Source organism: Rhinichthys klamathensis, unplaced genomic scaffold (genome assembly GCF_029890125.1).
Source record: "Rhinichthys klamathensis goyatoka isolate OS25496 unplaced genomic scaffold, OSU_Roscu_1.1 h1tg000176l_1, whole genome shotgun sequence".
NCBI lineage: Eukaryota > Metazoa > Chordata > Actinopteri > Cypriniformes > Leuciscidae > Rhinichthys > Rhinichthys klamathensis.
This window is the reverse complement of record NW_026606705.1, coordinates 7,711,584-7,724,723: the sequence shown is the minus strand read 5'-3', so window position 1 is coordinate 7,724,723 and position 13,140 is coordinate 7,711,584. Positions and strand designations below refer to the sequence as shown.

Below are 13,140 nucleotides of genomic sequence, written 5' to 3'. Positions count from 1 at the left end.
ATGACCATAGGAAAAAGTAGGTCCCATAGTCAAACCAGTTGAGAACCACTGATTTAAGACATATCAGTTGACATAATTTTCTGTTTAAGTGCAAAAAGACTTCATTTAAGTGAGCTCAATTTAGTATTCAGGTGGCGAGACGCGGCTTTCCATGTGTGCGCTTCAGATGTGTGCACACACAAAACTTCTTACACAGCGTGTGCAAGTTCTCTTTCGCATCTTCTTATGCTTGAATGTTTAAGTTGGCGAGGCTTAAAAACATGTGCAAATGATAAACTTTTGTGATGGTGCAGCACTGACCCAATCGGGACAGTGACTGTTCCGTCCGCATCTTTCACGCCACCCCCGGGCCATCGGGCGGTCCTTATTGTTGAGTCCTGCCCAGCGCTTCCGTTATTGTTTTGTGCCTGTCTGAATTAGCACTAAGAGTGTGTTTAAACAGAAAAGCAGTCTGTGGTCTCACCTGCGCTCACACGCTATCAACACCCTGCGCAAATAACTGGTCACACTAGAGCACACGGCAACAAAGTTTACCAAGAGTGACAGTTTTGTCCACGTTTTTTGACCATCGCTGTTGTAACGTATTGGAAAGCCAGAATGTTCCCAGACAGGAGATTTTTATATGATGCATGCGGCGGCTCTATCAGCAGCTTGTCTCCTTCGATTGCCATGCTGAACTGCAAAACACCCACATGTGATGAACTGTGATGTCAGCAATTGATTTACCTACTAGCAGTTGATTGGACAGCTACTCTCACATGAAACGCATGCAAAGCATATCCATCGAAAAATTCTGAACAAAATGGCTTCTTTAAGCAAAAAACAGTATTTATTGTCCTCCTGGGCTTCTTCCAGTTTCTCAAAGAAGAAACTGAGAAACTTCTCATCAGATTTAGAAAATTTTCTTTGCCTTCCAGTTTTTTTCCATTCCATTTAGGATTAAGAGAGCCAAGTTCCTGCTATTGCTCAAGTCTAAGGGGAGGTCACTAAATACTTGCCTTTTTATTCTAATAAAGAAACTGAGAAATAATTATATAAGGTTATAATACCATTGCTAAAACCTCTAAAAAGACTTTTGCACAGCCATATTATAGATGTGTCGTCAGATTTAAGATGAACTGCAGTGCAAGTGCGTGCTGAACCCTGGGTGGAGAACGGTACGGTTCGATTATTATAAAACATTTTTTACAGAGAACCGTTACACCCCCAACAACAACTCCCTAGAAACCACTCAGAACCTATAACCAGCCAGAACAGCCTACCAACTATGTAGCAATGCCCTAGAAACCAAGAAATTCTCTTGCAATTGTATGTCACCGCCATAGAAATCACCCTGAACACTCTAGCAATAGCAAAGCATAGCAATACCCTAGCACCCACTTTGAAAACTCTAGCAACCGCATATGAGCACCCAAGAAACCATCCAGAACATTTTAGTAAACGCATAGGAATGCCCTAAAACCCACTCCTGAACACTTTAGGAACCATCCAGAAAAGCCTAGCATCTACATAGCAATGACCACACTAGTAACTGCGTAGAAATGACTATGAAAATAGAAATAACCCAAAACACTCTTGCAACCACACCCAGCAACACCGTAGAAGCCATCCAGAACACTCTTAAGAAAAGCATAACACCCTAGCAGCCATTGAGAAACTGCATAACAACCTAGCATTATGGCTTTTACATTTTATAAAATTGATTTTGAAGATGTAGTGTCATATTTTAAAACCATTATGTATTGCAATAGTAGTGATTCAGACTGTTGTGAACACTACTTGTCTTTCTCATCACAGACCATTCACATTGCCATCGTGTGTGCGGGGTACAATGCGAGCAGAGATGTCGTCACTTTGGTCAAGTCAGTTCTGTTTCACAGGTAAGTTTAGAGTCATTGTGGTTGTCCGCATTCAGAGGATATTCACGGCTCCTTAACGTGAGCAGTATTCAGTTAGGATGTTGCCTCAGAAGGTTGCTGCTTATGTAGACAGCAAGGCGGCTCAGTACGTTTTTGAACAGAGCTTGAGTGTCCAAGTGCATCAAAAGTGTTGGTGTTGGAATTACCAGTCACTCTTTCACTCTTTTCATCATAGGTATTAGTCCTTTTGTACTAGACATACTTTGTATGTAAAGACTTTTATTAGACATTTAAGGTAGGCATGGGGTAATAAAAGTAAGAATGCTGAAAACCGAATGTGACAACGAATGTTTGTTCTCCCACTATGTGTCAGACGGAACCCACTCCACTTCCATATTATCACGGACTCCATCGCTCGGAAGATCCTGGCCGACCTCTTTCACACCTGGATGGTGCCGGCCGTTCATGTCAACTTCTATGACGCTGATGAGCTGAAGGTTTGTGTGGCTACTGCTTTGCTCAGTAGAGCTCAACGGTAATGCAGATTTTCAGCAGCCTTGATGCCAGAAGTATTTTTCCTGATTAATTTTCTTTTTAGAGATTAAAACTTTAATAAAGATTCTGATTCATAAACTAAATCAACCAGCTGTAAAATTAATCGCAACTTGGATTTAAAGCAGTGTTTATTAATGAATAAACTACTTGTAATTATAATACTGTCATAAATGTCAGACCAATATAAAACTATTGACTTCTAATTGACTTCAAATTTCACACTTTTTTGGCACTGGCACAAAATGACCAACTAAAATCATTTCAAAGTGTGAACGAGCACTAGTCAGGAGAAATCACTCTATCACTCTGATTGGATTATAGAAGCAGACTAATTGCTTTAAAAGAAGGGAAGAAGTGCTTCCAATCATTGTGTCATGTGTTAGCAATGGTTACTTCCAAAGGAAATACTGCAAAGAATATTGCACCTGAAAGAACCATTTACCGGATCATCAAGAACTTCAAGGAGAGAGGTTCAACTGCAGTAAAGAAGGTTTCAGGACATCCCAGAGTGTCCAGCAAGCACCAGGACAGTCTCCTCCTGAGTAGTCGGCTACGGAATCATGTCACCATCAGTGAATATCGTTCAATATCGTTCAATATTGGCAGCAGTTGTCCACTACTCCTAAAGTGTGTGCACTAACTTGGATGTGTTAAATGTAGAGGACAAATTCCGAGTATGGGTTACCATACTTGGCCTTCACTTCACTTTTCATCCAAGGGTCTAGGGTCTCTCACAATTTTTCCCAAAAACACTGCCATCTATCAAACTTCCATGTATCAAAACATCCTGCAAGAGCAACTTCTTCCAAACGGTGCCAATACTGCACAGTGAGGCAAAGACTTTCGGATAATGGCCTGGTGCCAACAAGGGCAGTAAAGAAGCCACTTCTCTTCTAGAAAAACATTAAGGACAGAATAAAATTCTGCAGGGAAGTACAAGGTTATTTTTTGCAAAGTTATTTTTTCGGATGAAGCCCCCTTACGACTGTTTGGGACATCTGGAAAATCGATTATCCAGAGAAGAAAAGGTGAATACTACCACGAGTCTTTTGTCGTGCCAACAGTGAAGCATCCTGAGACCATCCATGTGTGAGGTTGCTTTGGGGCAGTTGTGGCCTAATGGTTAGAGAGTTGGACTTGTAACCCGAAAGTCGCGGATTCGATTCTTAATACCGACAGGAAATGACTTAGGTGCTCTTGAGCAAGGCATTCAACCCTCAGTCTCACCCTGGGCGCCGCAGTGAATGGCTGCCCACTGCTCGCGGTGTGTGTGTGTTCACTACTCACTACTTATAATGTGGATGGGTTAAATATAGAGGACAAATTCCAGGTATGGGTTACCTTACTTGGCCTTCCCTGCCCTGCCCTGCACTTTTCATCCAATAGGGATGGTAAGATTCACCGATTCGCATCAGTGCATCGGCATAAAAGCTAACGATGCGATGCATCGATTTAAATAAGTGTGCATCGGATACAAGTTTGCATTTGTATCGCGATGCATCGTTTCTAACATCTGCATCAGTAAAAAACGATTTATTAATATATAATTATTAGTAGATGCGCTATACTTTTACTATTTAGAAACTGACCAATCATTTGTGACCAATATTTTATTATGTAACTGCTGCGTTCACACCGAACGCAAATTGAGCGTCTGTAGCGAGTGATTTCTATGTTAAGTCAATGCAAAGACGCGTTGACGCGGGTCTGGAGGTCCTGCGGCGCGATGAACTCGATTTCGCCTCATTTGCGTCCAGGTCGACTAGATTGATTTCTCCTTTCTGAACTGTTGCTCAATCGCGTTCTCTCATCACGACCATCACGACTGCTGCAGCTGCTACATGAATATGACGTATCACAACACTACGGAGTGCGAGGCGTGTCCTGAGAGGCACCTTTAAACCTTAAAGTAGGACATTTGAGTTAATCTGGTTTACAGCAGCCTGTGACTGCCAATAATAGTTTTTTTTTTTTACATTTGAATACAGTTATGAAAGACCTGTTTGTGAAAGGTTTTTTTTATTTTTGTAATTGTTTATGTTAAAACAGTACCTGCTTTTATTTAATCTTTTGGTTTTGTGAAAAAAGATAAAAGAACCATGCGTTAAAAGTCAGATGGCACTTAAGCTACTTTATGATTTGCTGTATGTCTGAATAAAAGAAATAAAAGTTAACTATCTATACCATATTGAATTGCATTATATTTTTCTCCATTGCATCATATTACATTGAATCGCATCGCGTTGAATCGAATCGAAATCGGATCGCACCGCATCGTAATAGTAGTGAATCGAATTGCATCTCATCGGTAGCTGCTTATACTGTATGTATCTTTAATGTATCGTATCGTTGGCTTTGCATCGAGATGCGTATCGCATCGGCCTCAGCTATGGAGATGCACATCCCTATCATCCAAGGATCTTGGCTCTCTCACATTTTTGCCCCAAAACACTGGCATGTATCAAACACTGCCGCGTATCAAACACTGCCATGCATCAAACACTGCCATGTATCAAACACTACTGCCACGTATCAAACACTGCCATGTATCAAACACTACTGCCACGTATCAAACACTGCCATGTATCAAACACTGCCATGTATCAAACACTGCCATGCATCAAACACTGCCATGTATCAAACACTACTGCCACGTATCAAACACTGCCACGTATCAAACACTGCCATGTATCAAACACTGCCATGTATCAAACACTGCCATGTATCAAACACTGCCATGCATCAAACACTGCCATGTATCAAACACTGCCATGTATCAAACACTGCCATTTATCAAACACTGCCATGTATCAAACACTGCCATGCATCAAACACTGCCATGTATCAAACACTGCCATGTATCAAACACTGCCATGCATCAAACACTGCCATTTATCAAACACTGCCATGTATCAAACACTGCCATGAATCAAACACTGCCATCAGGGATGGAAATTAACTTTTTTGTCCACCGGCCACTGTGGCTGGTGGATTTCAAAATCTACCAGCCACTCAATGTTTTTACCAGCCACTTTCTTGTTTTTAACCGACAATGTGTAACTGCATGTGAAAATGAATACTACAAGAATACTTAAGCAGTTCATTTAATCTCAAGTCTCAATGAAATACTGACATTTTCTCTTTCTCTCACCCTCGGCCTCATCCACCTAATCTGTCATTTATTTTTGTTTTGATGATAAATTGAGCCAGCCTCCAAAAGTAATTAACCTGTCCTGTGATTTTTTTTTCTCTCACACAACACTCTCCAGACACGGATTTATGAGCTATAGTATGTTGGTTGCCTTTACATTAGAACAATATTTAATAGAATCTAGATATGAAATGGAATAAATAGCATTCAATACAAAATGAATATGTCTCATATATTGAAATCAAGTTTTATGTGATAAAATATTTGCTTTGTTGTGCATTAGAACCACATCAGGCATATCACTCGCGCCAGACGCTCTATTCTCGTCTGGTGTGAACGCACCATGATGTTTTCTCTGCAGACCTCTACGCCTGCGATGTAACGCCACATTTTGTTTGAAGGTGTGCCTCCTCTAAAAGTGTCCGCCATCCGGGTGAAACTAGGGATGCACCGAATCCAGATTTGTGGGGTTCGGCCGAATACCGAATCCACTGGTTAAGATTCTGCCGAATCCGAAACCGAATACCGAATCCTACTCTCATCCTCAGTCCATTAACACAGTAAACACATTAATGAAGTAAACAAAGTGGATTTTTCATTTTATTTTATTACTGTAAATAATAAACACTACTTTTACTGTTATAACTGTAAAAAAAAAAAGAATAAGCAACATTATGCATTTTAACAGCGGCGATGTTGTGTAGCCTATTGTTTAGAGTCCTTGCCACCATGAGACAAATCGGCATTGCAAATTGAACATGTAGCTCGACTTGAATTGCCTTCTTTTCACTGAAAGTACTGCCAAACAACACCTTTTCTGCTCACGAGTTCCATTTTCACTTTCTCACAGCCTACTGCATTCGAACGGCCCACCTACTGTAACGACGAGTGGAAATAAGGTGTGGCCCCTTTAAGAACTGCGCGCTCCTGTTGAACTGTCTGCAGTCCGTATTGTATGTGCCGTGCGCCTCGAACACATGCCCATGTATGCGGGTTATTTCTGTTTGATGCTCATTTTTACCTTATTTTGTTAAGTAACGCTGTGGACGGTAGAACGTGTGACAGACAGTTACACAAGTTCGATTGTGGAATAAAGTGCGAGTTGTGAGATGCCAATCGCCTCCGTGAGTCTGTGAGCTATCCCTATTTTTCTTCCTGACACAACGCGTTACACTACAGGCTTGTTCGACTTGAACCGGCGCTGCACAGACAGATCAGTTTATGACATCAAAGTCCCGCGAGAGCAATTCAAAAGCATGGAGCCGTCTGCTCTCTATTCGTTCACGCGGTACTTTGATGTCATTCACTGATCGGTGACTTCGACGTAGCGCGCGTAGTGCAAGCCTAGGGTTCGGTTCGGTGGAAAAAAAATTCTGAGGTTCGGCAGAAACCGAACCCCGTTAAAAAGCCCAATATTCGGCCGAATCCGAATCCGAATCCTGGATTCGTTGCATCCCTAGGTGAAACAGTATGCTATTTTTATTTACCCGCCACGGTGGCCGGTAGGTGAAGCGAGTTTACCCGCCACAACACAAAATCACCCGCATTTGGCTGGTGGCGGGTGCTAATTTCCATCCCTGACTGCCATGCATCAAACACTGCCATGCATCAAACACTGGCGCGTATCAAACACTGGCATGTATCAAACACTGCCATGCATCAAACACTGCCATGTATCAAACACTACTGCCACGTATCAAACACTGCCATGTATCAAACACTGGCATGTATCAAACACTACTGCCACGTATCAAACACTGCCATGTATCAAACACTGGCATGTATCAAACACTGGCATGTATCAAACACTGGCATGTATCAAACACTGCCATGCATCAAACACTGCCATGTATCAAACACTGCCATGCATCAAACACTGCCATGTATCAAACACTGCCATTTATCAAACACTGCCATGTATCAAACACTGCCATGCATCAAACACTGCCATGTATCAAACACTGCCATGTATCAAACACTGCCATGTATCAAACACTGCCATGCATCAAACACTGCCACGTATCAAACACTGTCATGCATCAAACACTGCCATGTATCAAACACTGCCATGTATCAAACACTGCCATGCATCAAACACTGCCATGCATCAAACACTGCCATGCATCAAACACTGCCATGCATCAAACACTGCCATGTATCAAACACTGCCATGTATCAAACACTGCCATGCATCAAACACTGCCATGGATCAAACACTGCCATGCATCAAACACTGGCGTGTATCAAACACTGGCATGTATCAAACACTGCCATGCATCAAACACTGCCATGTATCAAACACTACTGCCACGTATCAAACACTGCCATGTATCAAACACTGGCATGTATCAAACACTACTGCCACGTATCAAACACTGCCATGTATCAAACACTGGCATGTATCAAACACTGGCATGTATCAAACACTGGCATGTATCAAACACTGCCATGCATCAAACACTGCCATGTATCAAACACTGCCATGCATCAAACACTGCCATGTATCAAACACTGCCATTTATCAAACACTGCCATGTATCAAACACTGCCATGCATCAAACACTGCCATGTATCAAACACTGCCATGTATCAAACACTGCCATGTATCAAACACTGCCATGCATCAAACACTGCCACGTATCAAACACTGTCATGCATCAAACACTGCCATGTATCAAACACTGCCATGTATCAAACACTGCCATGCATCAAACACTGCCATGCATCAAACACTGCCATGCATCAAACACTGCCATGCATCAAACACTGCCATGTATCAAACACTGCCATGTATCAAACACTGCCATGCATCAAACACTGCCATGGATCAAACACTGCCATGCATCAAACACTGGCGTGTATCAAACACTGGCATGTATCAAACACTGCCATGCATCAAACACTGCCATGCATCAAACACTGCCATGCATCAAACACTGCCATGTATCAAACACTGCCATGTATCAAACACTGCCATGTATCAAACACTGGCATGTATCAAACACTGCCATTTATCAAACACTGCCATGTATCAAACACTGCCATGCATCAAACACTGGCATGTATCAAACACTGCCATGCATCAAACACTGGCATGTATCAAACACTGCCATGTATCAAACACTGCCACGTATCAAACACTGCCATGCATCAAACACTGCCACGTATCAAACACTGCCATGTATCAAACACTGCCATGCATCAAACACTGCCATGCATCAAATACTGCCATGCATCAAACACTGGCGCGTATCAAACACTGGCATGTATCAAACACTGCCATGCATCACACACTGCCATGCATCAAACACTGGCATGTATCAAACACTGCCATGCATCAAACACTGCCATGCATCAAACACTGCCATGCATCAAACACTGCCATGCATCAAACACTGCCATGTATCAAACACTACTGCCACGTATCAAACACTGCCATGTATCAAACACTGCCATGTATCAAACACTGCCATGTATCAAACACTGCCATGTATCAAACACTGCCATGTATCAAACACTGCCACGTATCAAACACTGCCACGTATCAAACACTGCCATGCATCAAACACTGCCATGCATCAAACACTGCCATGCATCAAACACTGCCACGTATCAAACACTGGTACTCTGCATATATTGAAAGTTTTTGCCAATGAAAGCCTTTAAAACGCATGAAAATTTTCATTGTGTTCCAGTATACCATAGAAATATGTGAAAAAATAATCTCCAAATACTGAATCAGCAAACTTTTTTAAACTTTTGGCCACGGCTCTATATGAGTAGTTCGAGAGTTTAGTCTGGTTCGACTACTTCCTGGGAATTCAGAGATGTCTTTTTCCATGTTAGTGGGGTAGTGTAGAGCAGTGATTCCCAAACTTTGGTCCGGTACTGCAGGGTACTGCAGGTGGTCCGTGGAAAGGCAAAATAAAATATAAAAGAATATTTTTTTTTACCTTCATTTTACCAGGAAATTCCCATAAATAAATAAAAAGTAAAAAGAAAATGTAGGCCTATATTGATATAAAATTTTAATTAAATTGTCAAGTTATTGTGCTTATTAAAATGAGCTAGTGGCGCTCGGCCGTGACGTTCAAGTTCGGTGCCGTTAGAACCACAATATGGATCGGTGGATAGAAACAGGTTCTCTGAAGAGAAAAGAGGCACCCAATAAAGAGATTCACAGTGAGTCGGAGGCATCTACGAGCCAGATTCCTCATAAAAAAACTAAGAAAAGGAGGGAGAAGAGAAAATACGACGAAAGCTACTTAGCATTAGGTTTCAGCTACACAGGCCCCGAAGACGAGCCGTTGCCCGTTTGCATTTGTTGCTACGAGGCACTGGCTAACGAGAGCATGAAGCCATCAAATCTTTGCCGGCATCTGGAAACCAAGCATGGGGAATTTAAGTCCAAGCCAGTCGAGTTTTTCAAAAGCAAGCTCCAGGAATACCGCACAAGCAAAAAAGTTATAGAATCGACATCTGCAGGTGGTGCTATTGCTAAAGCAGTGGAAGTCTCTTACCGGGTGTCCCGAATCATGGTGAAAAAAGGGATGCCACATACACTCGGGGAGGAGGTGGTGCTACCAGCAATTAAAAAGACTGTGGGTATCATGCTGGGTGACAAAGCACGACAGTTAATGGACTTTATTCCATTATCAGACAACACTGTGCAGCGCAGAATCGAGGAGATGGCCAGCAATGTGAACGACCAGCTAATATCGCGGATCAAAACCAGTCGATATTTTGCTCTTCAGCTGGACGAATCCACTGACATAGCGAACCTCGCCAACCTGCTCGCCTACGTAAGGTATGAATACAACGGAGAAATAGAGGAGGAATTTCTCTTTTGTAAACCTTTGCAGACACGCACAACCGCAGAGGCACTTTTTGACATGTTGAACGGTTTCATCACAGAACATGGGATTGATTGGTCAAGATGCGTGGGAATAAGCACAGACGGGGCAGCAGCCATGGTAGGCCAACACACCGGCCTTGTTAAACGTGTGCAAGCAGTTGCTCCGCAAGCGAAATCTATCCACTGCTGCATCCACAGAGAGGCTCTCGCAGCCAAAAGAATGCCACCTGATCTCAAAACTGTTCTGGATGAAGCAGTAAAAACTGTCAATTTTATCAAGGCCCGCCCACTGAATTCAAGACTGTTTTCAGTTTTATGCGACGAGATGGGCAGTGAGCACCGACAATTGCTGCTCCATACCGAGGTCCGGTGGCTGTCAAGAGGGAAGGTGCTTGCACGGCTTTACGAGTTGCGAGATGAGGTGAGACTGTTTCTACTTGACTCCAAGTTCGACCTTTCTGGTCGATTCAATGATGCAGACTGGCTTGCCAAGTTGGCAAATCTGTCTGACATTTTTGAGCACTTGAATGGACTAAATAGGAGCCTACAGGGGAAGTCGGTTACTCTTTTTCATACGCAAGACAAAGTTGAAGCCGCAATTAAGAAGATGGGGATGTGGGCCAGGTGCGTGGAGGAGGCAAACTATGACTCATTTCCAAATCTTTGTGATTTTTTAGACAGCTCAGACACGCACCTTTTAAGTGCTGTGCAAGATGATATCAGACAGCACCTGCACCTGCTGAAAACTCCGCTACGGATTTACTTCCCAACCCCCGACACAACAGCGAATTGGATAAGAAATCCGTTTGCCACACTGGATGACTACATCCTGACAAACCTCACCTCCAGAGAGCAAGACAGCCTGGCCGAACTGTCCTGTGACAGTGCTTTAAAAATGGACTTTTCTGAGAAATGCCTGCCTGCTTTTTGGCTGAAAGTTGCCACAGAATACCCCGAGCTGTCCGACAAAGCCCTGAAGTGGCTTGTGCCTTTTCCAACAACTTACCTCTGTGAATCAGGATTTTCATCCCTGGTCATGTTTAAGTCAAAATATCGGAACAGACTTAATATTGAACCAGATCTCAGATTGAGGCTGTCATCACTGGAACCTGACATCCAGAAATTAACGTCTGCAAAGCAACATCATCCATCTCATTAGGTGAGCCAACACGATCTCATTAAAATGCGTATCTATACCACGAATTTAATTTCACGTACCATTTATACGCTACAAATATTTTTTGCGTGCATATGCTACGCACTGGAAACCCCTTGGGTAGGATTAGGGGTTTGGAGTGCGTGCGTATTACACGCCATAAAGTGCGTATCATATGCACGCAAAAACTATTTTTAGCATATAAATGGCACGAGAAATTAAATTCGTGGTATAGATACGCAGTTTCATGAGACCGAGCTGGTGAGCATTTATTTAGTTGTTTGTTTGTTTGTTTGTTTGTTTTTAATATAGGCCTATATTAGACAGACAGACGATAAAAAGAGGAAGGGAAAGATGTGGAGGGGGACAAAGGGGGATATTAGCCTACGTTCATATCGGGCTAGCAAATAGACTCCAATGGCTTATCCTTTTGACAACTTTTATTTTTAAGCTGGAGTAGGCCTACTGTGTTTTCATTAAATGTGTATTTTGTAAAAAAAAAAAAAATGTGTGTGCAGTAAACGTTCTTTTAACAAGCCTGTTGTACTGATGTGATGACCAGTTATAGTTTTAGTGCTAGTAAGCCTATTTAGAGGTGCGGATTAATTCAGGTAGGACTGTGTGTAGACATATTTTATTATGTGTATTATGAGGTGGTCCGCGAAAATTCTTGATTAGAAATAGTGGTCCACACACACAACAAGTTTGAAAACCCCTGGTGTAGAGAATAATATTCTGGTCTTATGTTGTGCTATTATACAAATCAAATAAAGTAACAGTTAAAACGGTTGATAATTGAATCAGAGCAGTAAAAAACGTTTATATACAACAATAATTTCTAACAGTAATCTTCATAAGCTTTGTTGGGGAGCTCTGTAATGCTCATTGATCATCATCAATGATCAGAATGCCCATGCACATACAGACATGGATGACCTTTGGGCAGTTCAACCGGGACTAAACCCCAAACCACTGAACCAGCACCAGCCTGGTTGGTGAGTCAGCCAGCCACTGAACCAGCACCAGCACCAGTCCCCGGCATGAGAATCAGCACCATTTTGGTTAGTCCGAACATGTAATACTTTCTGACATTTAAATCAGTGGCAAAAAGTATTGCAGCTGCTTATTTGGCATTTCGATTGGGAGATATTTTTTTCACAGTCCTAAAATTTACCAAGGACCCCATGTCTATTTTAGACAGTGCAACGCTGCTCTACGGAGTAAATCATTTGAAATTACACACATGCTTCCTGCCTTTTTCATTTTTGCACTCTTGCAGTTTTTAAATTAATTTGATGTTTTTTCTTTGCTCTCTTTGTGTGTTTTCCAGTCTGAGGTGTCTTGGATCCCTAACAAGCATTATTCTGGCATCTATGGCCTGATGAAGCTGGTGCTGACCAAGACGCTGCCCTCCGACCTAGAGAAGGTCATCGTCCTGGATACTGACATCACCTTTGCCACAGACATCGCTGAGCTGTGGGTCGTCTTCCACAAGTTCAAAGGTACTTTTGAATAATATTTCATTGAAATGATAGCTGTTTTTGTGTCGATTGCACTTTACAAA

At 42.3% G+C, this 13,140-nt stretch overlaps 2 protein-coding genes across 3 annotated transcripts in view; both read left to right on the top strand.

The window, feature by feature from the left end:
* The window catches only part of slc37a3 (solute carrier family 37 member 3), a 307,587-nt gene that overhangs the window by 234,848 nt on the left and 59,599 nt on the right, over positions 1-13,140 (top strand). The window lies entirely within an intron of this gene.
* The window catches only part of large1 (LARGE xylosyl- and glucuronyltransferase 1), a 42,675-nt gene that overhangs the window by 18,889 nt on the left and 10,646 nt on the right, over positions 1-13,140 (top strand). For both annotated transcript variants that reach the window (XM_056260356.1, XM_056260355.1), the window contains exons 4-6: positions 1,798-1,880; positions 2,233-2,356; positions 12,907-13,078. In XM_056260356.1, coding sequence (XP_056116331.1) covers positions 1,798-1,880; positions 2,233-2,356; positions 12,907-13,078 — 379 coding nt within the window. The remainder of the gene's footprint in view (positions 1-1,797; positions 1,881-2,232; positions 2,357-12,906; positions 13,079-13,140) is intronic.